Source organism: Galeopterus variegatus, unplaced genomic scaffold (assembly GCF_000696425.1).
Source record: "Galeopterus variegatus unplaced genomic scaffold, G_variegatus-3.0.2 Scaffold3453, whole genome shotgun sequence".
NCBI lineage: Eukaryota > Metazoa > Chordata > Mammalia > Dermoptera > Cynocephalidae > Galeopterus > Galeopterus variegatus.
This window is the reverse complement of record NW_007729564.1, coordinates 70,097-97,382: the sequence shown is the minus strand read 5'-3', so window position 1 is coordinate 97,382 and position 27,286 is coordinate 70,097. Positions and strand designations below refer to the sequence as shown.

The following is a 27,286-nucleotide window of genomic DNA, read 5'->3' as shown; positions in this document are numbered from 1 at the left end:
CCCTGAGATTTTTAAATGACTTTCCCAAGGTCCCCCATGTCTGATGTGGGACCAGAGGCACCATGCTGCCTCATGGAAGAAGACTAGGGTGTGATGTGAATGTGTACCAGAAAAGCGCATTGAGCCACTCCATCCCCGCATTGCCGTCTCGCTCTCCATCAAGGAGGGTGACACGTAGGTGCTTTAGTTACTTTGAACTCCACGCCAATGCATTACATCCTGAGGGTCAAGGGGGCCATGGTGGCCATCTTTGGGAAATCCTGGAAAGGGGCAGTGCCAGAGACTGGTTTTCAAAGGGGAGGGGTGAACTCTGGGCATCATGTTCCTAAGAGGACCCTCAGCATGGGGAGGGAGGGAGGTTGAAAATCCCAACTTGTGCAACCCCTAGGGCTGCTTAGTCCAGAGAGGGAGCACGTGGGATGGGTGCAGAATGGGCCTGAGAGTGTGTTGACAGATAAATGAGCGTATTTTCTCTTGCTCTCCAAAGGAGAACCTGGTAGGTGGATCTTGTTATAAAGAGGAGGAGATCTGGGTGTAAAGAAGAGCTTTCTAACTCTTAAAATGGCCCACTAGGGCTGTCTGGCGGATTGATGTTCTGACACTGGAACATGTATTCACTGACACCTTTTAGGTGTAAGGCCCAGTGTGGGTGGGAGAGTTCTTCCCCAGGAGCTTCCTGGGTGACGTCCTCAGGGCCACTGAGGTCCTGCCCTTAGGTTGGGCTGAGAAGGGACAGGGTCCCTGGAGGTTGGGACATCACTGAACATGCTGAACACCTCCCTGTGACCACCACTGGGAGAAACCCAAGTAGGGTGAAGGGCCCTGCCCTCAGAGTACCAATGAGAAAGAGAGAGAGAACTATACCGTGGCAATTAATTAGTGCCCTACTCTGGGTTCTGACCAGAAGTAACCTTGGGGTTCAGGGGAGGAAGCAATCCGTGTGTGCTGTGATGGTTGGAGAAATCTGCCTCCTGTTCCATGTCCAGTTTAGGATTTGAACAAATAAGAGGGAGGAAGTAAGAAGGAGACAGAGCATTCCAGGAGGTGGCAGGGCTGAAACAAAGCGGGGCTGGGGCCTAGGTACAAATGACTGAGTGTGATGGGGGCCAGGCAAACACAGTGTACAGGTTTTTAGCCAGTGTGCTCTCGCTGGGGGTAAGAGGAGACCAGGCAGTCTTGTATCACCAGGGCCTGAACACCCTGTTGGTGGCCCTGCTGGGGCTGGTGGTGGGATTGGTGTGAATGAAGTGTGGAGGCAGGAGTGAGCGTGTCATTTGTACTGGGCAGGAGGCAGCTATGAGCTGAGGCTGAGCGCCGAAGAATGGGCTGCAGGAGGAAGAAGCCGGATGATGCAGGAGTCTACAGGCCAGGCTGGGGAACTTGAACTTGATGTGCTAAGCACTGAGGGCCATTATGGGTCCTTGAGTGGGGAAGTGACCCAAAACAGGATCTTAGAGCTGGGAGTCTGCTGGAGGGAGGGGGCTGCCAGAGGGGGGCAGGGCAGCCTGGGCGAGCTGGTGCACAGGCTGCAGGGGCTTAGGCGAGGGTGGCTGGAGGGTCACAGAGGAAGGGCCAGGGAAAGCACAGCCTCCCATGACAGGGGGAGATGGCAAGAGGGGGCGTGAAATATTCCAGCCTGGCCTGGGGCCAGGGCTGGTGAGTGTGTGCAAGCGGGCCGCCGTGGGGGTGTCCATGGTGCCCAGCCTCAGCCAGGATTTGGGTGCTGGGCCCCTCAGGGTGGATGGGGGGAGGGGCTGAGGACAGGAGTGGGCTTGCCCAGGCCCCTCCCCTGGGGGGTGTGGGGAAAACCAGGCCTGACTTTCCACTTAATCATATCGGGCCTGTTCTTTTCCTTTGGTGGCTTCCCCCTGCATGTGGCCCCTGGAGACACTTAACCCATACACTTTGGGGGTCCCTGGCTCTGGCTGCCGGCTTGCTCTGCCTGCTCAGCACCCTCCCTCCAGCCCCTTGCCCTTGTGTGGGTGCGCACCCCCATTAGCTCCCACCTCCTCAAGGTGGAGTGAGGGGAGAACACAGGTTTTCAGGAGCGGACCTGGGCTTACGTCGAGCTGGCCACTCTCCCTGGAAAAACTCATTTTCCTCATTTGCCAAAAGGGATTCGAAGTGCCCCTTCTTGGGCCCTGGTGACAATGAAGGGAGATGATGCTTTGGTGCTTTAGGAGGCACAAAGTACTAAGAAAGAGCTTTCTGCCTCTGCCCCTTCCGCGGCTGCTGCAGCGATTGTTTTGTTAGGATGGCTGCTGATAGCCCGCACGGGGACATTAACTGAGGCCGTCTGTAATGCGCTAGCCCGCTGCCAGCCACGCTCCCTCTAAGTGCTCCATAAATGCTGTTTCCTTGCCCTTCCCTGGCTTTCAGCCCCCTCCCTTCATCTGTTTATGGTTCTATTTTTGGGATAAAGGAGCCTGGAATAACTTTCTCTGGGTCCGGGTCTGAGGCCATTCCAGCCCCCACCAGGCCCTACCTATTGGCTCCTAAGTCCTTCCCCTCCCCATAGGCAGCACCGCGGTGACCTCACAGTTCATCACATGGCAGTGGATGTGATGTCATGGTGTCATGGGGTCCTTTTGGCCCAAAAAACTGCCTGGATTCCAGGCCTCCCAGGGGGCCAGAGTAGAGAGAGCTGGGGGGTGGCGGGGGGAGGGTGTGAGGAATTTCTGGACGGAATGTTCCTCCGGAGGCTGAGTCCGCATTCTGCACACCCGCCTTCCCCCAGGCCTGGGCTCAGGCTTGGGCATCTCCCCCCACCCGCTGCCTTTTCCTTCCTCCAAAACAGCAGCCTACAGATACATTTTTTCCCGGCCCACCCTCCCTGCAAGCAGCCAGCACATCCTAGTCCACGAACCTCCCCAGGCAGTCATCCCGGCCACCCCCCAGACTTCCAGCAGAATGGCCTCTCCTTGGGCCCCCACAATGGGGGAGGGTACATGCATGTACGGAGAGGTCATGTCTTTTTTTGGAAAAAAAAAAAACAAACTGAGGAAAGGATGTGCAGCTTCCCTTATCCAGCCTGTGGTTCGCGACGCCTCAATTTCAGGAAGTTCTCTCTGTTGTCTGATCCCGGCCTCTCCTGCTGCAGCCCGTTTCCTATGGAAGTGTGGTACAGAAGTCTCTTCCTACTGAGGACCTGAGGCAGAGGGACTGCTACAATTAGTCTTTCCCTCTCAGAAAGTTTGTTCCCAGCAGGAGGCCAGTTGACTGAGAGTAAGAGGAACTGACTGAACATCATTGCTAGGGAGAAGAAAGATAGTGTGGAGACGATGTAAGGAACAAGGTTCAAATGCCAGCTCTCCTACCTCCTGGCTGCGTAACCCTGGGCAAGGTATCTAATCTATTGGACCCTCAGTTTCCTCAACTGTAAAATGGGATAATGCTTATCTCCCAGGGTGTTATGAGGATTGATGATCAGGAAAGCAAAGAGCCTAATACTATGTCCAGGGCATCTTTAGCACTTTGTGAATAGTTGTTCTTGCATTAACTCCGTGAAAGGGCGTCTCCAGACCAGGGCCAGGACCAGGGTGAGGCGAGTGAGGTGCACTCTGGGGATTGTGTGGGTGCACTCTCAGGACCTGGAAGGGATGCCTCCTTAAGTTTTGTGCCCTAACCACCTCACCCTAGGCCCCACCTTGCTCCAGATCCCCCATTTGAGACCCTGGGGCAGAGGGATCCACTAAGAGCAGGTTAGCACAAGATCTACGCCTGTCCCTGTTCCCGAACTGGGTTCCGAGTTGTCCTGCCTGGAGGCAAGGAAGGTTCTGGAAGACTCCTGATGGGGCTGTGAGTCAGCTGCCCTCACTTTGGAAAATCTGGGGTCCTTAAACTCCAGGCTTTGTCCTGGGACTGGGCAGGGGGTGGGGCCAAATGGGGGGTGCTGTCCCTGTTTGGGCTTCATCCGCTTCATCTTTATGCAGCTGAGCTTGAGGGGGAAGGCAGAGCAGAGCCCACAGGGAGGCGCCCCGCTGACGCTGCCCTCAGGTTGGCTGGGGACCAAAGGTGCAGGGTGGCAAGGTGTGCTTAGCAGTGGACTTTACAAACCTGGGAGCTAGCCCCAGCCCTGCCGTGGCCTCCACTGTGAGAGGCTGGGCAGGCCATACCTCTCTGCACCTCAGTTTCCCCATCTGTGAAATGGGAATGGAGATGATGTCTCAAGTCCCTCAGAGCTGATGTTCTGAGGAGTGTTGTGAAAGGATGTTGTGTTTGTGTGTGTGTGTGTGTGTGTGTGTGGCAGGTGTAGAATGGTCCTGGCTGAAAACTAAGCAAAGAAGGAGGTGAGGAGCTTCAGTTCCAGAGGGCCCGGGGGTGCTAGCTGCACTGGCAGTGCTGAGCAGTGTGGGGGGCCAGGGAAGATATGAGGGAGCACCCTTGGTTTATTCACTCAACAGATATGTACTGAGGGCCCACTGCATGCAAGGCACTGTTCTAGGCTCTGGGGCAAAAAGGAACTAACATTTTAGTGTGAGTGGCAGACTCTAAATGAGATAAGTAAGTAAAATATATAATGTGTTGGAGAGCCATGAATTCTAGGCAGAAAAGGAAACCAGGGGGCCGGCCCATGGCTCACTCGGGAGAGTGCGGTGCTGATAACACCAAGGCCACGGGTTTGGATCCCATATAGGGATGGCCGGTTCGCTCACTGGCTGAGCGTGGTGCTGACAACACCAAGTCAAGGGTTAAGATCCCCTTACCCGTCATCTTTAAAAAAAAAAAAAGAAAGAAAAGGAAACCAGAAAAGGGGTAAAAAGTATGTGTGTGTGTCTGTGTGGGGGGGTTGCTACTGAAGGTAGGGTGACAGTCGGGGCCTAGTGGCTCTCTGCCTGGCCTTGGAGCTCTGGGGCTGCTGCCTCAGGAGGTCACAGATGAGCTTCCTAGTGGCCCAGCCCCGCTGTAGGGCCCGGGGCAGGGGCAACCTCAGGGGAGACCTGCCCTCTACCAGTCCCTTGCCTTTTTTCATTCCCAGTAGCCCGAGGGCTGGCAGTGGTTGAGAAAAATAGAAACAGGACTTCAATCCCAGGAGAATCGGGGGTGGAGGGGAGAGGCAGGGAGGGCAGCATGCGTGCTGGGCTGTGTTTGCAAACACTGCAGGACAACTCGGGTGTTTAGGTCAGGAGGGGTTTTTGGAAATTTTTAGCTCTTCAGAAAGCATCTCAACCAGATGAAGGCATCTAATCGCTGGCAAGCCAGTCGCCCTGTGGCTGGCCTCCAGCTGGCACGGGGAAGGGATGGGGGCAGAGGGGATGGTGCTCAGATGATCGCTGGCAGGAGGAGAAAGTTTCTCTCGCACTGCTGAGGCCTGTGGTTTCTAATATTGACTCCTGCTCCCTTGTCTGCACCATGCCAGACCTGGGAGGGGTAGGACAGTAGGGTCAAGGTGGGGCAGGGTGGGCCTGAGAGGGTGTTGGCCTTGCGGGTGGAGATGATACATAATAACAATAGCTAACATGTGTTGAGAGCTTCCTATGTGCCAGGCACTGTTCTGAGTGCTTTATGTTCTTTATTTAATTTGATTCCCACGAAATAACCCTGTGCAGTCCTGTTGAGGAGCAGCAAGGACGAAGTGACCTGCTTGAGGTTACACAGTTTGCTGCCAACGCCTGTTAGTCAGGCTGGTGGTTCTCAGAGAGTCATCTGGGACCTGCGTTGCCGGTAAACCTGTTAGGAATGCACATTCTCAGGTCTCACGATAGGTCTGATTGACCCAGAACCTCTGGATGGGACCCAGGCACCTGTGTGTCAATAGCCTACAGATGGCTCTGATGCACACTCAAGTTTGAGACTTTCACTGGCTCACACTCTGCTGAGAGTTGGAGCCTGTTAGGAGGCTTTACCCAGAGGAGGAGGGAAAGGGCTCTTCCTGGTCAGAATGGACCTCTGCAGGGACTGAGTCCCATTTCTGTCCATTCTTGGGAGGCTGTGTAACTTCGGAGTTGGGAGATCTGGGTTTGTATCTCAGTCCTGCTGCACATAAAAGTTGACTCTGCACAGAAAAGACCCTGTGATGTGCCTTCCAGGAGCTCCCCTCCTCCCCGCAGGAGACCAGAGCAGATCAGAGAGGAGGCAGTTGGGCCATCCTGGCCAACTCAAGGTCTGCATATGAGCATGACAGAGCCCTGGACTGGAAGAGAAAGGCCAGGGGGTCGAGAGGGCCCGGGTGGGCTGACACTGCTAGAGAGGACTCCCTGGGAGCAGGATCCCTGGTAGAGGGATAGGGGTGGGGTGGGGTTGTTGATGGAAGCTGAGGAGAAAAGCTGATCAGGATTTGCAGGCACCTCCCAGGGCTTAGGACTTATCCTCAGCTGGGGCAGGGACCCCTGGAGATTTCCAGTGGGCTCATTTGTCACCTGCCCCATGGCTCAGGAGTTGGGACTGTGGGAGGGAGTGGGTTAGGGGATTAGGATTGGGGCTGAACTGGGAGGGGGCAGAATGTGGCATCTTTGATCCTCCTCCAGAGCCATCCCCAGACTCCAGGTGGGGAGAGGAGGATACACCTGGGAGCATGGGGGGAGGGGGTGGCTGATGTGCCTTCCACACCCTCTTACTGCATGCCTGGACCCTGTCCTCCCTCTACCATCCCAAGCTGCCTTGGCCCTGAACTGCTCAGGAGATTTCATCCCCTGGAGAGAAGGTTTGGCCTCAGCCTCCCGTCTTGCAGGCAGTAGGGGTGGATGGGTCTGAGCCATTTCCAGAGAGAGCACTGTTACCTTCGCCTCTCCTGTTTTCTTCTCCTCCTCCTCTTGGCCCACTCTCTTCCCTGATGTCAGAAGCTTTCAGAGGCCATTCTGTCCATTTAGCTGTCTTCAGACACGAATAGCTCAGCCTTCAGGTGCTGGGGGTGGGGTTGAGGGCAGGCATTTCCTGCTCTGAGGCACACTATCCTAAACCTGGTCCACGCTTATCTTTGCAAAAGTTTGTTTCATAGCCTTTATGGTTGTGCTCCTGTCCCTCTGTATGTGTCAAGGGCTCCATAACCACCTTACACCCTAGAGGCTGTGGTCAGGAGGTGGACCTCCAATAGGAAGTTTCTCTTCCTGTTATAGGGAGCCAAGGAGTCCACTTTTCAGGATGCCTTTAGTAGGAAGCACTTCTGTTGGTCTGAGCAGAGGAAGTATTGGCTATGGGGCGAGGGACAGGATCAGTCAACAGGTGTATATTGATGGCCCACTACCCATAAAGCATGGTCCCTGGCATGAGGGAGTTTTCGACTGAGTTGGTAAAAATATTGCTTTGAATCTATTTTGGATGAAGGTGGAATAAGAATCACAAAAAAGCAATAGTTGGGGAAAAACAACATGTATTCCCACGATGAGGTCATTCATCCATTAAGGTCCAGATAAGTGGCACAGACAGTGAAGTTGATCAGAGTTCAGAGGTGGGGAAGAGAGCCCCACTTCCTAGGGTGGTCAGGGAGGGCTTCATGGAGGAGGAGAGCCCTCCATGTGGGAAAAGAGGGGAAGCCATGCCACAAGCAAAGACTGGGATGTGGGAAAGAGCAAGGAGGGACTAGCGGCCATGTCTGATGGGGCAGGGCTCTTGTGCATGGAAACGGAGGTCTTTGAGGACCAGTGGTGGGGGCCTTGAAAGCCTGCTGAGATAACGGGACACAGGCAGGCTCTCCTCCCAGGCATCTAGGATGTCATGCAAAGGGACAAAGTGGAAAACCCCAAGAACGGGGTTAAGATCCTGCTGTCCCTAGTAGGGGCCATGACTCTGGGTCGCTCATTTAACGTCTCCATGTCTGTAAAGCAGGACTAAAAGGTAATAACAGCACCTGTCTCCTTGTATTCTGGTCATGAGTGAATGCAATGGTACAGGTGGAAATGCCCGGTGCCTGGGAACAAGAGCCCTTGTGTAGTCGTTCCTTGTTCCTTTTTGAAGGGTCAGTGACTGTGTGACACAGAGGACAGTGCCAGGCACCTTGCTGGGTCCCTGGTGAAGGAGTGTGGAACTGGATGGTTCTAGTACTAATAAGTTTTCATTTTCCAAACTCTGCCTCCCAAGCTGGGGGCCATCCAGGTTAGATCTGAGTCTTGGGCTGGCAGCACCATCCCTGCCGCGGGAGGTATTCTGCCCATTATGGCCACCAGCCTTGGGGAGAGAGCCAATTCTGGGGATGTTTGCCTGAGGCCTCACACTGCTTTCTCCCTCCGTCCACAGCCCATCACCGCTGAGAGTGCACCAAAGAATGTAGTGGATACGGTGAGTGACGGCAGGTGGGCAGGGCCAGGAGAGCCAGAGCAGGGGTGGGGAGGCCGGAAGGCTGCGGGGGAAACTGAACAGATGTGGCTGGGGACATCCTTCTGGGGTAGATTTGGGGAACTTGGGGGGAAGTAGTGGGGATGCTGGTGATGGTAAGAGCCAGGCATCTGACATCCCTGTGTGTTCAGAGATGGGCTGCTGGGGAGCTAGACAGGCGGAGAGGCAGATGCAGGGGTGGGAGCTGCGAGGGAGAGGCCAGCGGTAAGTGTGGGCTTTTTTATTAAATATGTAGAATGCGAGAAAGCCAGGCTAATCTTTCCAGATAGATCTTTCTTTTTTTGTCCTTTTTGAGACCGGCCGCACCGCGCTCAGCCAGTGAACGCTGTGAGTGCACCGGTCATCCCTATATAGGATCCGAACCCGTGGTGGGAGCACTGCTGCACTCCCAGCGCTGCACTCTCCCAAGTGCGCCACAGGCTCGGCCCACCAGACAGATCTTTCTGACATAGCAGAGAGACAGATGATGTCCTCAAGTCTGTGTGGAAGAGGAAGGGAGGAATATAGTGGGTTCTGCAGTTGGGAAACCAAGATTAGCAGCTGAGGTGCATCTCCTGGCTGTGATCAGCATGAAATCGTGGGCTTGGAGTTGGAGGATCTGGGTTCAAATCCTGACTCCACCATGGTTTCAGTTGTGTGACTGTAGGTGAGCCCCAGTTTCATCATCTGCAAAATGGGAATAATAGTATCACTGACAGGAGTAGTCAGTAGACACAAATGAGAGGGTTTGGCTAGCTCTGGGGGGCCTTTAGCGGACAAAGAAATGTTAAACAGCAAAGTTGCCTCCCAGGCCCTTCTGCCAACCCTCTCACCCTCCACCCCTGAGAGACCCAGCGGGTGGAGGACCTGTGTGCCCTTTGCTTATTTTCCTTGACGCCCCTCTCTGATGGCCTTTTCTGTCTACAGGGAGAAGGAGCCTCACGGGGTGGAAACACTCGAAAAAGCCTCGAGGAGGACGTAAGTATGGGGATGGGGGAGGAGAAGGATATGGTGGGGCCCCTGGTGCCTGGGGGGATGAGATGGGGGTGGTCAATGTCCCAGACCTGTCTTGTTTTGTGGGCCTCCCTTAGTCTCTCTGGAAGGGCAGGCCGGGGCGCTCAGCATGCAGGGCTGGGCTTGTGTGCAGGCCCGTTACTTACATGTTGGGCCTCAGCCTTGGCTTTGGCCTCCATCTAAGCTGGCTCCAGGGCTCATTTGCCCATGCCTTTGCCAGGCCTCCATGCTGCAGGGAGGGGAGCAAGGAGAGACGACATGCTCTGTGGGCTGGCTGGCGATGGCAGTCTTGGAAAGGGTCAGGGAAATGGGCAAAATCTCAGCAAGAGGGACTAAAGGCTGAGATACAGCAGGACCCCCAGACTTTTAGGGGGTTATTAGACCTTGAGGAATTTGTAGGGTCTGCTTTTTTGGAGACAGAACTCTTTGAAAATGGCATAATTCTCTGTGTGGCTTAAATGCCATTGATTCAGGAGGAAGCAGGAAGATGGACTAGTTGGTCCCCCTGGGCTCCTTCTGCCTGGCATTTTTGGTGGCAAAATGGCATAATTCTCTGTGTGGCTTAAATGCCATTGATTCAGGAGGAAGCAGGAAGATGGGCTAGTTGGTCCCCCTGGGCTCCTTCTGCCTGGCATTTTTGGTGGCGGGGGCAAATGGGCAAATTCCTTAAATGGAAGAACCCCAGAGAAGGGAACAAGGGCTCTCCCAGGACCCTGCTTGTTTGTGACTGGGCTTGTCTTCACACCCAAGGGGCAGACCCCTGACAAGTTTGGCTTTTCTTTCTTCCCTGCCCTTCTCTGACCACATGCCCCAAAGCTGGCCTCTCCATCTTCACCCGCCCTGGTCTGTAGAGGAACAGGGAGTGGTTTTGGCGGTTGGCACAGGGGGAGCTGCTGATGGCATGAGGCCCTATCATCTGACAGCTGCCTGACCCGCGGTGGGGAGGGCCCTGGAGGGAGGTGCTGGGGGGAGCAGGAGGAGGCCACTCCTGCAGGCAGCCACACTCGAGTGCTGAGCCCACTGCCACCACCACATTGCTCCGAGGCAGCCCTGCATGTCCAGCCCTGCAGAGCGGAGGTGTGAAGGCCACTTGGGCCCCTCCAGGAGGAGCAGGGAGCATGCCTCTCACATGAGCAGGGAAGGCTCTGTTCAAGGTATACGTTGTTTCCTATGGGCACGGAATACGCATGTTGGAGAGGGGCCCCTATCTAGGTTGTGATGTTTCTGGGGCTGGGATGCAAGGGATATTAATTTTTGTGTGTACCTACTACTGAGGATGAACTAGCTTAAGTATTTAGAGCATATAATATGTGCTCAATTAAAGTTGGCCTTTCTTATTACTGTTATTTTGACTGAGGGCCAGGAGCTGGGCTGGGTGTTTTTAGATCCTCATGACACCCACTTATGGCAGATGCTATGAGCTCATTTTATAGATGAGGAAACAGAGGCTTTAAGTTCCTCAATGAATGCCACTCCATTCCTGCCTGGGACCACTGCTTGGATCTGGTGTCATCCAGGACTCCTAACCCCAGGGGATAGGGAGATGGCATGTGAACCAAGCCTTTTAGCCAGTGGTCTGGAGACACTTAGAAGCTAAGTCCTTGAGCTGCTGCTCCCTGCATCTCCAGCCTGGGCCAGACGGATCCTGTAAACTAGAGCTGCAGCAAGAGTGAAGCTAGACGTCGTGAAGAACTTTTGACTGCGAGGGTGTGTAGAACCTGGGTCCTACAGAAGAAAGAGGTGGGTGTTTAGTTGTGACTGGAGGATTTCTGGATTTTTTAGAAGAAAGTTTTGTTGATCTGGGATGAATACGTCTGTGTGTGTATGTCAGGGGTGGGCAAGGCTATCTTGTCTGGATATGCAAGGAGGTATGAGGTGACTTTTGGTCTAGTCTGGTCAGAAGACTGCATGAAAAGGAAGCAGGTGAACAGATTCCAGGGTCGCCTGTGGGCTGCAAACAGAGGGAAAACCTAATTCTAACCACTCCTGGACACCTGTGCCAGGTTGGGTGACTCCAGGGTCACTGAGCTGGTCCCCTGCCCCGCCACTGGGCTCTCCCACAGTCCACCTGGGTGAGGAGAACTCGTTCTCAAAGCAGCCTGGCTGTGGCCCTGGGCCTGCTGCAGCGAAAATGTGCCTGTTTGCTGAGCGGTATTCCTGCCTCTGGCCCACGGCCTGGGACTCACAGGGCAGGAACGGCTGTTTTCCTCTGCCTGAGTTGGTGTGCAGTGGAGTTTGCGGACGGTGTGCAGTGTCGCACTTTGTTTTGGAAAAATCCTGGCTGGTGGGCAGGAAGGAGAGAGGAAGGGGTGTGGCTGGAGGGAGTTGGTCTGGGGTGGGGGTTGGCCGCAGCCCCCAGAGGAGATGTAGAGGTGGGGAGGGCCCCTGATGTAGGTTGGTCACCAACCTCTGGCTGCCTGACATGGTCCCTGGTGTTTGCTTGCAGACCCTCCTCCCAACTGTGCTCCCCTGAGGACTTGGGCTCAGGAAATGGCTTTTCTTTTGACCCAGAGCTGTTGTGTTTGGTCTGTGGGCCTCAAAGGAAGGCAGGACTCTTCCCACAGAGGGGTTGCTCCAAACCCACCCCACCCAAGGCCTGAGGTTCCCGCTTCTTGCTGCATGGTGGGAAAGAAGGTGGCAAATAACAGAGTGGAGGGCCACAGACCTTGAGCCCCCAGGAGTGTCTGAATGATGATCAGCTCTGCCTGCAGTGAGGACCAAGGCAAAAGAGTTGGCTGAACCTGCAGCAGGAAGGATGAGGGTTAGATACTAGGAGGAACTTCCTGACAGTGAGAAAAGACACTGTGTTTTGGGAGGTTATGGAGTCTCCTTTCATGATCTTCTTTCAGAAAAGGAGATCTTTTATAGATGAGAATGGGGAGAGTTCTGTTTGGTGTCTAGGGAATTGGATCAAAAGTTCTTCTGTTAATAGGGCCGGCCTGTGGCTCACTTGGGAGAGCGTGGTGCTGACAACACCAAGTCAAGGGTTAAGATCCCCTTACTGGTCATCTTTAAAAAAAAAAAAAAAGTTCTGTCATTGATCTATGTCTTGGGAGGAGCTAGGAGGAAGTTCAAAGCCACATGGGTAAAAGGCTTTGAGATCGTCAGAGAGAAAACGAATGGGATTATGGGCAGGCAGATTATTTTTCTTTTTAAAATAATGTTTGTAAAGTCTTCTAGTAGTTCTCCTCAGGAGCTTTAAGTGGAGTAAGTAGGAAACTATGAGAGTGCTGTGCTGTACCCATTTTACAGATGGGTAAATGAGATAGAGCCGCTGCTTCTCATACTGGGTCCATTGATGAATGCCTTTGTCCATAGAATATCAGCTCTCTGACGTCAGGGACTTTACCTCGTCTGTTCCCTGGTGCCCAGGTCATGGCCTGGCCCACAGCCAGCTACATCCAATGAATTACCGAATGAGGGAATGAATGTGATGATCAAGACACAGGGTTGACCAGATACCTTGATTTACTCCCACTTGCCTTATGAAAAGCCTACGTGATGAGGCATGCTGCAGAAGGCGCCCGTCTCTAGCCTCGTGTGTGAGGTCACCTGTGTGTTTTGGTGCACTAGGGTGTGTTTACTCACACGCTGCCCCCCCCGCCCTAACCCATCTGTTGTTCTCCGATTTCTCCCTGTGTGCCTGTGTGCACAGACACTCAGCCATGTCACCGTGCATGTCGGCCATCTGCCAGCAAGGGTCACATGCCCCCAAACTGCAGAAAACAGGAAGCCCCATCAGTTAGAGGGAAGCCCAGTGATTCATCGGGGGCTGACAGTCCAGCTGTTCGTCCCCCGTCCTCTGCAGTGGGGTCACTGTGCAGGGAAGCTTTCTCCACCTGCCTGCAAGCAGAGTGGCTTGGATTTTGCCTTATCACCTCTGGAGTCAGCATGGCCAGACTCTGTTTGGGCCAAGTTTTTATTTATCTTCCCCGGCTTTTTTGGGGCGGGGAGGCTGAGGAATGTGGAGTGTTGTAACGTTTGGAAGAAGGCGGTGGACAGACGGGAGCCAGGTCTCCTGCCCTGCTCGTCCTTCTAACCCCTGTGCCTTTGGAGGCTCCCAGCTCCCCTTGGCTCCCGGGTTTCCTTGCCAAGCTTGTCTCAATATATCCCATTGTCTCTCTCCAGCTCTTTGCTCCCATGTTTCTGGCCACACCTCAAGCCTTGGCTATGGTTGTGGCTTCCAGTTGTTCGAAGCAGTTGTGGTGGCTTCCTCCAAAAGTAGCTGTAGATCAGCAACAGATGAAACCCGAGGGGCTATTTATATCAGGGTGGCCCCGGGTGCTGGAGCAGGGCCTAGGGCCTGGGGAGATTCAGGGACTCCTCATCAGGGACCAGCGAGGAGATGGAAGTGTTGAGTTTTTGTGTTGCTCTGGCGCGTAGTTTAGGAACAGCCTGGTTTGGGGCTTGAAAAACCAAACAACCCCTCTTTGCCCCCCACTCCCCTCCCCAGCCTGACTCACGCAAACCTGAGTCCTCAGGGCCAGAAGAGCTATGGAGACTGAGAAACTTTCCACCTGACAGCCCAGCTTGGCTCTTCCCTCCTTCTGCTGCCGCTGAGCTGGGCAGAGCTGGGAGGCAGCTCGGGCAGAGGGGATGCTGGGCAGCTGGATGGAGAGCCCTCCTCTTAGTGGAGTTGCCCTAGCTATGGGCTGAGTTAGGAGCTGGATTGCAGAGCCCACCTGCCCTGCCTCATTGGTGCTGCAGGCCCAGCAGAGAACTGAAGGGGCTCTTTTCTTGGGGTTCTGGTGGTCAAGCCCCAAATTGGAGTATGAATCCTGCTTGGTCATCAACTTCTCAGGGACTTGGGGGTGAGTTACTCTGTGCCTCAGTTTCTCGCCTCGGCAGAGTGTGGTCCCGTAACTTGGTGGTCAGGAAAGGCTGTTTCTGGGGGGCACAAGGGTGTTTGGAAAGTGTCAGGGGGCTCAGAGGGCTCGGGCTGGACCTGGGAACCTAGAAATTGGGTGTCCATATTCTGCATTGTAGGAGGTGGCCAAAAGGATGGGCAGCTGCGAGTGGTAGAGGCGATGAAGGGTTTTGATTTTCTGTAGAGGTGAATGTTTGGTGGTAACCACCTCTCAGTAACTGCCCTTTCAATTGTACTTGACATGATAGCAATAACAAAAACGACAGCTGTCATTTGTTGAGTGCTGGGCATTATGCAAAGTGCGTTATGTGCATGATTCTTTTGAATCCTCACTGCAAGCCTCTGCCCCGTTTTACATGTGACATGACAGAAGGCTTAAGTAACTCCCAAGGCTGCCCAGCAGGACGCTGGAATCCAGACTCTGGGGTCCATGAACTCTGACCCTGTGCTTTCACCACCATGCCATACCGCTGCCCGGGGGTGTTTTGGGCACCAACTGGGGTCCATTTGCCTAATTTGGAAATGGGAGTGGTGAGATGGGCTAACAGACAATGGGTCCTTAGGAGCGTGGCTCGCCTTTGGGCACCAACTGGGGTCCATTTGCCTAATTTGGAAATGGGAGTGGTGAGATGGGCTAACAATGGGTCCTTAGGAGCGTGGCTCGCCGCCTTAGCCCTTGTCTTGACGGACGTGACAGGCCTGGCTGTTCTGATCTCAAAACTTTTAATCGAATGACTCACTGTTGTTGGTTTCAGGGAGGGGAGTGTGGATGACGGTGGTCGGGGAAGACAGGTTTGGAGCAGGACAGAGGCGAGCCCCCACTCACGTCTGTCCCATTTCTTCATGGTTGCAGTCTGCATTCTCCACTTGGGGTTACTATCACAATGGGCCAGAAAGTCAAGACACAGTGTATTTCCATCGATTCAGCAACTGTTGTTTGAGTGTGTCCCCGCTGCAGATGGCACCAGCCTGGGCGGGGTACCTTTCTCAGCATTTGGGGTTTCCTCCTTTGGCCTCTTTGGGGTTTGCATGCAGGCAGGCACACTCATGTGGAATTGGCATTGATTGCTTTTGGCTTTGGGTTCCTGTGTTGCTGGGGTGTTAGGGTGGCAGGGCTGGAATGCTGGTAGAGAATGGAGAAGAGAATCTGAGTTTGGCCACAGCCCTGACTGCTCCCGTGGACAGCTCTGCTGCTGTCCTCCTGCCATCCTGCCTGCCCCTCCCTAATGCTGCTTCTCTTTTCTCTTTCCCAGGGTTCCACCAGAGTCACCCCGAGCATACAGTCCCATCCCCAGCCCATCAGGTATGCCTGGCAGGGGCAGAAGTGTAGGCAATGGGGTCACTGTGGGTGTTTTTGTCAAGTCTTGCCTCCGGGTCCCCCAAACTGAAGCCATAAAGCCACTGGCAGGGAGCGTGGGCAAACGTGAAAGGCACAATGAGCGGATGCAGGCAGATGCCACTTGACAGCAGTCACGATTTCAGCTCTAGTTCCAAGCTGGACCTTGAGCTGGAATCTTTATTTACCTGCATGAGCTCATCTAGTCCTTGCAACAACCCTTTAGGGTAAGTATTTTATTCCCATTTGGCAGATGAAGAAACTGAGTTCCAGAGATTATGTCACTTGTTAAAGGTCACACAACCACCAAGAGGCAGCGCTTGAGTTTGCATTCAGGCTGACTGGCATCAAGGCCTGTGCTAGCTCTCATTCCTCTCTGCAGACAGGGGTTTCTGAAAGTGGAGAGTTTATAAAAGGAAAGTTCTCCACCTGGCTGGGCTGGTGGGGGCTGGGGGAGGGGATGTACAGGGGACTCTGTGCTTGCTGATCCAGAGAGTCTGTTTGGCCCCTGCTTCCGCTCTCCCTCACCTTCACCCTCTGGGGCTCCCCAGATGAGCGAGAATGCCAGCCCTGGTGTGTAGCTGAAGCTGCTGGAGGGGTGAGGTCCAGCTGCCAGCGCAGGTGGCTCTTTGCAGGAACCTCACCTTCCCCTACAGCTGAGAACAGACTAGGGGCAGGTGGGTGCAGAGTGCGATGCTGAGGATGTCCAGCTGGGGGCGCTGTTCTGCCTCTGCATCCTTCTGGGAACGTGCCTGAGGACAGGGGCAGGTCAGTGGCCAGGATGGGCCACGTGGGACTCATGCATTTCACCCCCCTGCCCCCCGTCCATGCTGAGGGAAAGGCTGGAAGGATAGGAGCTCGCTTTGCAAGTTTTTCTGACAGTCCATTCTCCTCCTTGGAGCCAGCACAAAGAGGGGTTTTGGAAGGTTGCGAGGAGGGGATGCTCCAGTTAGCTGAGGCTCCCTGCCCTCATATCCATTTTCTTGGGGTATAAGTGCATGTGGCTTCTTGTCCCAGACTGGTCACCACCTACAGATCTGTCCTTGGGTAGGAACCCCACCCCAATAGCTTCAGCGAGCTTACCACAGGGACAAGGAGTGGCCAGGCTCAGCAGCCACACTCAAGCTGGGCTCCTTACCTCTGGCCACTGGTCCTCTACTACTCAGACCCTGTCATCCCACCATGGAGAGGCCGTATGTCATCCTCGGCCGCCCCATCTCCGTGTTTCATCTAAACAACGGGGCTCAGATTTAACCCTGGTGGAGATTTGGATTTTTCTAGGCTCCTTAGTGTCCTGGAGCTTGTACACTCCAGGGCTAGAAAGCCCTGTCACTTTTAAATACCCTGGTGGTATTCCTCTTGCTGCCCAGTCTCAACTTTATCCTGCTGTAGTGAAAGATTAGCAAAAAAAAAAAAAAAAAAAAGAAAAAAAAAAGTGAATGCTGCCCCCCATTGGATGGAGGTTGGTGATGAGGGTTGGGGAGGTACTCCCAAAAGCTACAGGTGGGCGTCCCCAGTGGGCATCCGGGCCCTTTCCCTGGAAGGAAAGCCAGGAGAGATGTAAAGGTATGAGCCCCTTACCCCTGCTCCTCAGCGCCTGTTGGAGGGTGAACTGCCCAGCGCACCTATCCAAGGAACACAGATGGCGCTGGGGGCCGCCCGCAACCACAGCAGCAAGGACTCAGCGCCCTCTGTTCCTGGACCCTTAGAAACCAGGGAGGCCCCTGCCAAGAAGCAGCTCTGGCAGGTAGTGGGAGCTGCCAGAGGTGGGGAGAGAGCCAGGGAACAAAGGGCAGGAGTCGGCCTGTCTCTGGGAGGACAGGAATGCGCACTGTGGTCTGGCTTACCTGGAACCCAGGTGAGCATGTCACCTGAGCTGCCTCCTTCCCTGAGAGGCCTCTCGCCCACTCCACAGCTCAGCTTGAGAGCAAGGGGAGGGCAGCTGAGGGCTCAGCTCCGGGATGCTGGAGAGCACCCAGCTCAGGCTCTCCGTCCTCTTCTGGAGCAGCCCCAGGATCTTTCGGGAGCCTTCTGTGTGTCAGAAGGCAGAATGGGGCTCTTGCGCTCCTTTATGGGGAGCAAGAGTGGACTAGAAGCCACCTAAGATCGTTCCTGATTTCCAGAGGTCAGGATTCTGTGGGTCTCTGTTCCCTCCCCACATCCTGGCTATTCTAGACTGGGCTGTTCTCTTTTCTCCCCAGGAGACAACATAGTTGTCTGTGAATTTCCCAGGCAGTGGGGTGGAGGAGGGAAGCTCTGCACACTCGCTTCAGAGGTAGAGACAGGAGTGCCAGAGACAGGGGGATCACATGGGGTGTGATCAGATGTTGAAGGGCATGTGCTAGGACAGGGTGTAGAGGGTCTGAGAGGGCCCACCCAGGATTGTTTCCTCCCTCTGCTGGAGAGTGTCTGGCAACAGAAAAGTTGCATTGTCCTGGGTGAGGTTCTAAAGTCAACAAGTGAAGTGGAAATCAGAGATGGCCAAATACTTACCATGTAACACCACTGGATTCTCATTCAGTATGATGAGACGCCTGTGGGACTGGAGACCTTCCAGCCCCTTCTCACTGTTGGTTCAGGATGTCATCCGCTCACTGGGGAACAGCTGAGTGTCTACATCTCTCTCTCTCTCCTTTTCTCCTGAGAACCTATAATTGAGTTCCTGTTGGTCAATGTGTGTCTGATGGGACTCCGTTGTATGTTCGTGTGTGGATAGGATTGCCATCGGGAGGACTGAGTGAGCACAGGAGGTCTGGGTAGCATTTGCCTGGCCCGTGGCTCAGGACCCAGTGGTGCAGTGGACTCTGCAGAGGAAGCTGGAGATGATGCCACCGTCCCCAGTGTGACTAGTGGGCTTCCCTGCCATGGCGCTGTCTCCCCCCTCCAGCCCCCTTCACCCTCACCTCCTCATTGTCTCTTCCTTTTTCTCCTTCTAGCTGTTCAACCTCTCTGAGCGGAGACCTGATGTCACGAAGCTCCATGCTAAGGTGAGCCAATGGACATTTTGGGAAGGGGACTCTCCCCGACTGGAAGAGAAGAACACTGGATGAGCTCTGCCTCCTGCAGTTCCCATATTAGAATTTTGGGAAAGAGTGCTGTGACAGTTTGAAAAGCCTACTCAAAGATAAAGTGCCATCTGATATTTGAAAAATGGAAAATAGTATGTTTATTGTATCTGTAATGCAAATTACAGAAAGTAAAGCTTGGGACAGTGATTTCCTACCCAGGTCTGCCCCCTTGGGGAGCACGTAGAATCTCTGGGGTGAGGCTCGAGTTGTGAGATTTTTAGTTTTTGGATTTAAAACAGTTGGGAATAGCTGCTTTAGACATTCCTTTAGCCAGCTTTTACTGTGTTTGCTCAGTGGGGTGTATGTGAGGCTTTGCCATGGGTGTCTGCTCCCCACTCCTGCATTCTGGTGCCTGTTGCTATGTGACCCTGGGCAGGTGACAGACTTCTCTGGGTCTCAGTTTGCACCTTGAAAGTGGATGGGCTGGATTAGGTGTTGCTCTGTGGGCCTCCCTAGCAGAAAGTCTCTTTTATTTTTGAGTTCTTTGAATTTGGAAAGCTCTTGAGGAGCCTGGAGGCTGCCATTCAGATCTGCCCTCTGTGCCCTTCATGCTTCTCTCAGCTGGCCTGAAAAAATGGATGATTTGCATGTCCAGGGCCCTCTCTCACCTTGAGCTAGGACTTGAGGCCACTCAGCACATTTTGAGGGCAGAGTTGTGTGGAAGGGACTGTGGGGTCATTGGCTCCAAGCCTTTAATTTGTGCACATATGAGGAAACTGAGGCTGGGGGAGGGGACATGCCTGAGGCCCCCCAGTGAGTCAGTGCCAGAGGCCTGGGCTCAGGGTCTGCAGTCCCAGCTGGTGGCCTTTGCCCTTCACAGCCCTGCCTCCCAGCAGGGCTGACTGCTGGGGGCATCTGCCCCAGTCCTGGCATGTTCTGTGTGTCACTCCTGCTGGTCTGCTAGACTCTCCAGGGCTTCCTCCCCCTTTTCACTCATGGCTTGGGCCACAGGTACTGGAATTTGGTTGGCCCGACCTACACACCCCAGCCCTGGAGAAGATCTGCAGCGTCTGCAAGGCCATGGACACGTGGCTCAACGCAGATCCCCACAATGTCATCGTTCTACACAACAAGGTCAGAGCAGAGGGGTGCGTGCGTGTTGCGTGTCTGTGTGCGTGTGTGTGTGTGCATGCACATGCCTGAGCGTATCCGTGGATGAGTGTGGATCCCTGCCTGTATCTTTGGACTGTGTGAGCATACAAATCCATCTGTTTGTATTTTCCTCTCTAGGGATAATAGATTCTGTCTTGGGGGCACCTCCAAGAAGTGGGAGGTACCAGCTTGTGTTCCCAGCAGTGGATGATCAGCTGTGTGTTTTCTGACCTCAGCTGCCATCTGCTTCCCTCCCCTGTGTCCCCCTTCCCCCTTCTATTCTCCCTTAGGGTCACACCCCTTTCTCTATCCTCTGCCTCCTTTGATCCTAGGCTTCTAGATGGGCCTTGGGGCAGCAGGACCAGCCTTAGAAATAAAGGCTTTTGTGTTTGGTGGCTCTTTCAGGGAAACCGAGGCAGGATAGGAGTTGTTATTGCGGCTTACATGCACTACAGCAACATTTCTGCCAGGTAAGAGGGGCCCTATCCTCTGAATATTGACAGTATGACCCCCTCCCCCATCCATTGCCCCTCCCTTCTCTGGGGTGGGAGGACAAGGACAGAGGGGGTGAGAGGTGAGGAGGATGGGTGCAGGAGCCCCCAGAAGAGGAGAATCTGCCTGCCCACAGCTCTGTAGCAGGAGAGAGAGACCTGTCCTTGTCCAGGGGTCTGATGGGGGCAGCCTTGGGAAGTAGGCCCCGCATGGGCCCAGAAGAGGAGAATCTGCCTGCCCACAGCTCTGTAGCAGGAGAGAGAGACCTGTCCTTGTCCGGGGGTCTGATGGGGGCAGCCTTGGGAAGTAGGCCCCGCATGGGCCGCCCATTCAGCCAGCTTCTAGGACAACTTGTCCTTGCCAAATTGCCTTCTGTTTCCCTGGGTGAGCAGGGAGCAGGGAGGGAGTCAGAAAAAGATATTGGATCAGATCTGGATGTGGTGGAACCATCTAGAAGTAATCTCATTCATCCCCCTGCCTCTGGCCAGCAGGGCTCTCTTCCCACGCAGGTGTTTTGGAGCAAGAATAAGAAATGACCAGTGGACGAATCCCATTCTGATTCTGTTCTGCAGGGAGGCAGAGGGATTCAGTCATTCATTTGTTGATTCATTCAACCATGATTATTGAACAGCCACTTTGCCAGGCACTGTTCTAGGCGGTGGGAAGACAGCAGTGGGCAAAGCCAACCCACTGCCCTCGTGGACATTAAATATGTAAACAAACACATCAGTAATATCAGGTGATAATTACCAGGAAAGAATAAAGAATTTAGAGAGAGACAGCAGGTGGCACAGGATACTCATCGGAGAAGGCCTCTTGATGAGGTGATGTTGGAGCAGAGACCTGAAGTATGGTGGGGCAGGAGGGTCGAGTCATGAGAAGTCGGGGGGATGAGCCTTGCAGGAAGGACAGAGGCCTGGGGTGGGAGTGTGAGGGGCTGGCGTGTTTGGAGACCAATGAGTGAGGGAAGAGGAGGAGGAGCTGGACTTTGCCAGGCACTGTTCTAGGCGGTGGGAAGACAGCAGTGGGCAAAGCCAACCCACTGCCGTCGTGGACATTAAATATGTAAACAAACACATGAGTAATGTCAGGTGATAATTACCAGGAAAGAATAAAGAATTTAGAGAGAGACAGCAGGTGGCACAGGATACTGGTCGGAGAAGGCCTCTTGATGAGGTGATGTTGGAGCAGAGACCTGAAGTATGGTGGGGCAGGAGGGTCGAGTCGTGAGAAGTCGGGGGGATGAGCCTTGCAGGAAGGACAGAGGCCTGGGGTGGGAGTGTGAGGGGCTGGTGTGTTTGGAGACCAATGAGTGAGGGAAGAGGAGGAGGAGGAGGAGCTGGGGGGGGCAGAGCCGTGGGGCCTGTAGGTCCTGCTAAGGACCTCAGAGTTTGTGCTAAGAGTGATGGGAAGTCACTGGAGAGTCAGGAACAGAGGAGCTACGTAATCTGTGTTTCAGCTTCAAAATGATCTCTCCGAGCGCACTATGAGGACGGGTAGAATATTCTGTGGACGACTTGCCAGTAGGGTGGTAGTTTTATGACTTTGAGGGATCCAACCCAGCCTCATCTTTGCTTAGTGGTGGACACTTCCTGCCCACATATTATATGTTCTTTATGGATGACCTCACTTAATCTCCACAGTAACCTTTGAGGAAGGTGCGATTATCACCCTCAGTTGACAGGTGAGGACAATGAGGTTCAGAAAGGTTAGGTAACATGCCCCAAGACACAGGACTAGTCAGTGGTAGACTTGGGATGGGCTCCCAGGCTGTCTGGCTCCAAAGCCCCAGGTCTGAGGGCTGCCCCTCACAGGACGGAGAGATGCTGGAGAGCTCTTTTCCTGAAAGTTTCTCAGCACAGGATGGCTGGAGGAAGAGGCTTGTCCTCCTACCAAGGCTAGCTGGAGGGCTCTGCAGGCTGGGGGCAGGGGTAAGTGGACAAGGGACTCTTGGACATAGGAGTTGGCTCCTACGACCACCTGTTTCTCCCAACAGCGCAGACCAAGCTCTGGACCGGTTTGCAATGAAGCGGTTCTATGAGGATAAGATTGTGCCCATTGGCCAGCCATCCCAAAGAAGGTGGGTCTCCAGGGCTCACAGCCCAGTACATGCAGTGTGACCTCACTTTACAAGGGGACTAGACTTGTGTACCTGTGGGGGATGGGACAGCTGTGCCTTGGTGGGGGTGTACCAAGCACATGTGTTGTGAAGCCAACCTGGAGTGGAGTGAGCTCAGGGACACAGATGAGCCCGTGGGCCAGCCTCCATGTGCCTGCAGGTTGGCAGGGCTGTTGGCTCCCGAGGCCTGTGCTAGAGAGTAGGGGAAGCATCAGTCTGGGGGTAAGAAGGCACTTGTGTAAGGAGGCACCTGCTATTCTTGGCCCTGGTGGCAGGATTGCCTCAAGGCTTAGACATGTCTACAGGAGGCTGATGTCACTGCTGCCTGCCCTGGGAAGTCACAGACATGCATGATAAAGGTCACCTTCTCTTGGGAGAGTTTAAAAATTTTACCAAGGGCTCTCAGCCACGTGGTCACATTGGAGTCTAACAGTAGCCCAGGTAGGAAGCAGGGCAGGGAGAGATTCATTCATTCATTTTGCAAATTTTAGGTAGTCTACTGCAGTCGCAAGCGCTGAGATATCTAGGTGAACAGGCAGAGTCCTTTACCTTAGGAAGCTGACAGTTTATTGGGAGAGAAGGACAGTAAACAAATAACCATACAAACAAGACAGTGTCAGATTGCGATTAGTGCTAGCGAAAAGAGAGAATAGAGCACTGCAGAGACGAGAGCTGACTGAAGGAGAATTTGAGCCCTAACTGGAATAACGATGAGCTGCCATATGACGGTCTAGGGCACCTCCAATTTACAGATGAGAAGCCTGAGCCTAGGGAGGGGGCATGTGGCCAGGGTCCGCAGCCAGTAGTGGCCGAGTAGGCACATCCATGAAGAACTAGTAACCCTTGGGCCAGGGCAGTGCCCCCAAATTGTGCTGCCCACTGACTGCCCTGAGGGATTCTACTCTGTGGTTAACATGTGGTTCAGTGATGTCTGATCTACAGGAAGGCATGGAGCAGTATGAAGGTCAGGTGGTCTTTGGGGAGCTACAGTCAGAATGGGGGGAACCCAAGCCCTCACTGGAGACCTGGGGAGTGGGACCCAGGCCCAGCTCCTTTTGTGGCTGGGAGTTATAGGCCTGCCACCTGCCTGAGATGTGTCAACACCATTCTGTGCACTGGGGACATGGTGCCGAACCTGTCAGGCAAGGGCTTATGGAGTTTAGCTTCTAGTGGATGAGACCCGAGTTCACAAACAATCCAGATCATTTCAGATAGTGAGAAGTGCTTTGAAGGAAAAAACAAATCATGATGGCTAGAGAGTGGTGGAGTTGGGCATGAGGACTCATTCAAATTGATGGACCTTCTTAGGAGTGACATGTGAGGTAAGATCTGAGTGGAGAGAAGGAAACATCCAAGTAGATGAAGGTCTGGAGAAAAGCATCCAGCTAGAGGGAACAGATCCAGGCAGAGGCTGAAGCATCCCCTTTGCTTTTCTAGCCCCTGGGAACACAGATTGGGCCAACAGGACCGAATAGCTGCTGGTCCTGGAGCCTCCCAGCCTCACCATGCTCAGTGTTTCTAACATACACCCCATCACCCCCATGTTGCTTGGCTGGCTGGAAGTGTGTGTCACAGCTGGGAGCTGTTTCTGCCGTTGTAGTGGGAAACCCAAGCAGAAGCGAGTCCTCAGGCAACTCAGCACTTTACAGTTGGCACAAAATAGCTAACAGCTAGCCTCTGGTTTGGCGATCAGAAATGCATATCTTTACACGTGGAAAATTCTGGCTAGGCTTGCAGACACAGCAGCTGTGGCTCAATGTGAGTCTTCCCAGGGAGGAAAGAACTGTTGGTTAAATGCTGGCTTCTCAGTCCCTGGCTTGCCACGTATGGCTGCTGGTCTTGGTCATGGTGCGGCCCTTGACCTTGAAGGGGTACTAATAGAGGAACACGCTGTTATAATGGCACAATGTGGCTTGGAAAGTGGGCAGAGCAGTCATGTCTCTGAAGCTGAGTGGGAAAGGCCCGGAGAATGGGGATCAGGGTTACCTTCCAGGAACAGGATTTTTCAGGGATTCCACAGTATTCAATATGTGCTTACGGAGCATGGTTGGGGCGTGTCTGTGTGTGCACATTATCTGTGTGTGTACATTATCTGTGTCTGCCTGGCAGCTCATATCTGCTGCTGCATCTGCTTGTGGGTGGGTCATTCTGTCTGTGCCCAAATGTGAAAGTACAACTGTTGGGTTTACTGTGCATTTGTTGTCACTTTCCCGCCTTCTTGTCACCTGCAGGGAATGGAGCAGTTGGAGGAGTGGAGGGCAGGGAGAGAGGGAGGGAGGGGCTTTGCCTGCAGCTCCTCCATTCATTGTTACTCCGCCTCCACATTCATTGTCCACAGCACACAGACACATCCTGTTGGCACGATCAGGAGGTCTGATAGGAACCCACCATTCCAGGTTTCCGGTTTGAGTAACAGGGTTGGGGGCTGGGCAGGGGCCTGAATAGGAGCAGGCGCTGCCCATCAGATTATCTTGCTTGGGTAGTCCAAGTGGCCCCACCCAGGCCCAGGGACAGAGGCCCACAGGCCCGGAGGTGGGCCGAGGAGCCAAGAGACAGGAGGCAAGCCTTGTCATCGTCATGCGGTTTCCGGTCCCAACCTGCTCAAAGAGTTCCCTTTGGATCCCACAGAGCCTTAGGATGCATTCTGATTGGTCTAGCTGCCTCAGCCTGGCATTCTCTGGCCAGTCGGAAAAGGAGGAAGTGCCTGCCAATCAACACCTAAAGGACTGGCCTCCAGTTTGAGCAGATGCTCGGCAGCCCAGTGCTAGAGAGTAGTTCTTTCCTTCTCTCCCCACCCACTCCCAGCTTTGTGTGTCTTGCTGTGTGTCTTTGGGAGTCTGGCGATCTTTTCTGGACCTAATTTTTCCTCTCTGTCTAGAAGGAGGGGAGGTGGGTTAATCCTTCCATTTTTCCAAAAAGCTCTCTGTTAAAAGAATTGAGGGATGCTGACCCTGGAGATAGGAAAACTTATTGGAAGTTAGTAATCTGAAATACCACATGAAATAATTGATACAGAGGGACTTCATTCACTTTACTGTGATGTAAAGAAAGTAAAGAACTATGATTATTAAGCCCTCACTATTTGCTGGACTATCATGTGGCTGGTGGGTCTGTCGGGCCAGAACCGGGGCTGTGAGTGTAAGTGTTAAGCTTGATTTGGGCTTGGTGTGAATGTTAGAGCTGCTGGAGCGTTGGGCAGCCTGCCTTGTGCAGTAGCGAGCACCTAAATGATGCCTGGCCCGCACGTGGGGAGGAATTTTGGTCCAACAGGAGATTCTTGGGCTGGGAGTGAAGCAGGAAAGAGATGATCGTGTTTACCACCAGGGGGCGCTGGAGAACTCCAAGTGGGACGTTTGGCTTGAGCCAGCGGCAGGTCTTGTAGTACCTGCTGGCTCTACCCTACCTGGGGCTTCAGGCAGCAAGGGCGGGGGGCTGTCTTGGCATGGAGACTTCAGCTGCCAGGAGGCCTGAGGCGGGGGTGGAATTGAGGGGGAATAGGTGGGAGCTCTTGGGTGATGTTCTTGTAGAAAAGAGAACAGTATGACTCTGCCCCAGCACAGGCCCTTTTCCCTGAAGCTGCCCTTGTCCCCACTGCAGGTACGTGAATTACTTCAGTGGCCTGCTCTCCGGCTCCATCAAAATGAACAACAAGCCTCTGTTTCTGCACCACGTGATCATGCACGGCATCCCCAACTTTGAGTCTAAAGGAGGTACTTGCCTCGAGCCTTCTGGCTCCCTTCCCCTCATCCCTCCTTCCTCCCATCTTCCATCTCATCTCCTTAAGAGAAAGCCTTGGGTGGTTCATCGGCATGTGAGCTGCAGAGTCATGGGGCTGGGATTGGAGTCTCAACTGCATCACTTCCTGAGCTCTTTTGAGTCCCAGTCTATTCGTTTGTAGAATGGGCTCTATACTTGCAATGCCCACTGGCAGATGATGTTGGGCGTGGCCTTGTTTTTGTGAACTGAACATGCCTTGCAGATGGAAAGTTAGTATTCTTCCCCTTTCTGCTTCCTTTTTCTCTGTCCTCTTTTCCTCTTTCCCCTTCCTACCTCTCCTTCCCCCATTCCTCCCTTCCTTTCTCTTTCTTCCTTCACTCTCTCCTCTCCCCCGTCCTCCTCCGGCTGTCTCTGTTGTCAGCCAACACCCACCCCTCCCTGACAGGGTGTCGGCCGTTTCTCCGCATCTACCAGGCCATGCAACCTGTCTACACGTCTGGCATCTAGTAAGTATTCCAGGGGAATGAGAAGCCAGGGATGCTCAAGGACCAAGGCCAACCACGGGGGTGGTGGTGGGGGGCTGCCTAGGACCTCTTCTTCTCAAGGGGGCTGAAGGGGAGGAGCAGCGAGGTTTCCCAGCAGCCTGTGGTGGAGGAGCAGCAGGGGTTCCATGCACCCACCTCCAGCCGCCCTCTCTTTCTCTGCTTACTTCGCTCCTTAGCAACATCCCAGGAGACAGCCAGACCAGCATCTGCATCACCATCGAGCCGGGACTGCTCTTGAAGGGGGACATCTTGGTGAGTGCGACCCTGTGTCTCAAGCCCCATGTTCGTTTGTTTTTTCTTCTTCTCTGTTCCTGCTCCCCTTTGCCTCTCAGGACAAGACAGCCACTCCTGGTGGGCTGCCAGATGTTGAATCATAGGTGCTCAGGGGTCCTGCAAGGCCTTCCATCCTGTTCATTCCCCCGCCTTGGAGCTGGACGTCCTTCCCTTGGGCGTATCTTTTGTTCTGGAACACCTCCAGGGAAATATCGCTCCTGGATTCCTATTGGTGACAAGGATGCCCTCCATTCTAACTTCAGTCCTTTCTGTTGCAGTTTAAATCCACTCTCACTTTTTTCCATTCCAACCCATAGGCAGGAACTTCTTGGGGGGATTCTCTGCTGTTCTAGAAGTCTCCCCAGAAAACTCTGAGATCCTGCGTGGTGTTGGCGACCTCTCCCTCATGGGGTTTGGGGCGAGCCTTGGGTGCTCAGTCTATGGAGCTGATAAGGAGACCCCCTGGGATCTGACTTCCCACCCTCGGGCCCCTGACTGGCTCTGCTGCTTGGG

The 27,286-nt window shown here is 53.9% G+C and overlaps 1 protein-coding gene across 1 annotated transcript in view; it reads left to right on the top strand.

Moving 5' to 3' along the window:
- Positions 1–27,286, top strand: part of LOC103600767 (tensin-1-like) — a gene marked incomplete at its 3' end in the record, with an annotated part of 169,094 nt that overhangs the window by 77,582 nt on the left and 64,226 nt on the right. The window contains exons 5-16 of the mRNA XM_008585101.1: positions 8,173–8,214; positions 9,178–9,228; positions 15,385–15,457; positions 16,019–16,065; positions 17,062–17,214; positions 18,404–18,454; positions 19,487–19,609; positions 20,033–20,097; positions 22,116–22,199; positions 25,836–25,948; positions 26,401–26,461; positions 26,677–26,752. Of these exons, the coding sequence (XP_008583323.1) occupies positions 8,173–8,214; positions 9,178–9,228; positions 15,385–15,457; positions 16,019–16,065; positions 17,062–17,214; positions 18,404–18,454; positions 19,487–19,609; positions 20,033–20,097; positions 22,116–22,199; positions 25,836–25,948; positions 26,401–26,461; positions 26,677–26,752 (939 nt within the window). The remainder of the gene's footprint in view (positions 1–8,172; positions 8,215–9,177; positions 9,229–15,384; positions 15,458–16,018; positions 16,066–17,061; positions 17,215–18,403; positions 18,455–19,486; positions 19,610–20,032; positions 20,098–22,115; positions 22,200–25,835; positions 25,949–26,400; positions 26,462–26,676; positions 26,753–27,286) is intronic.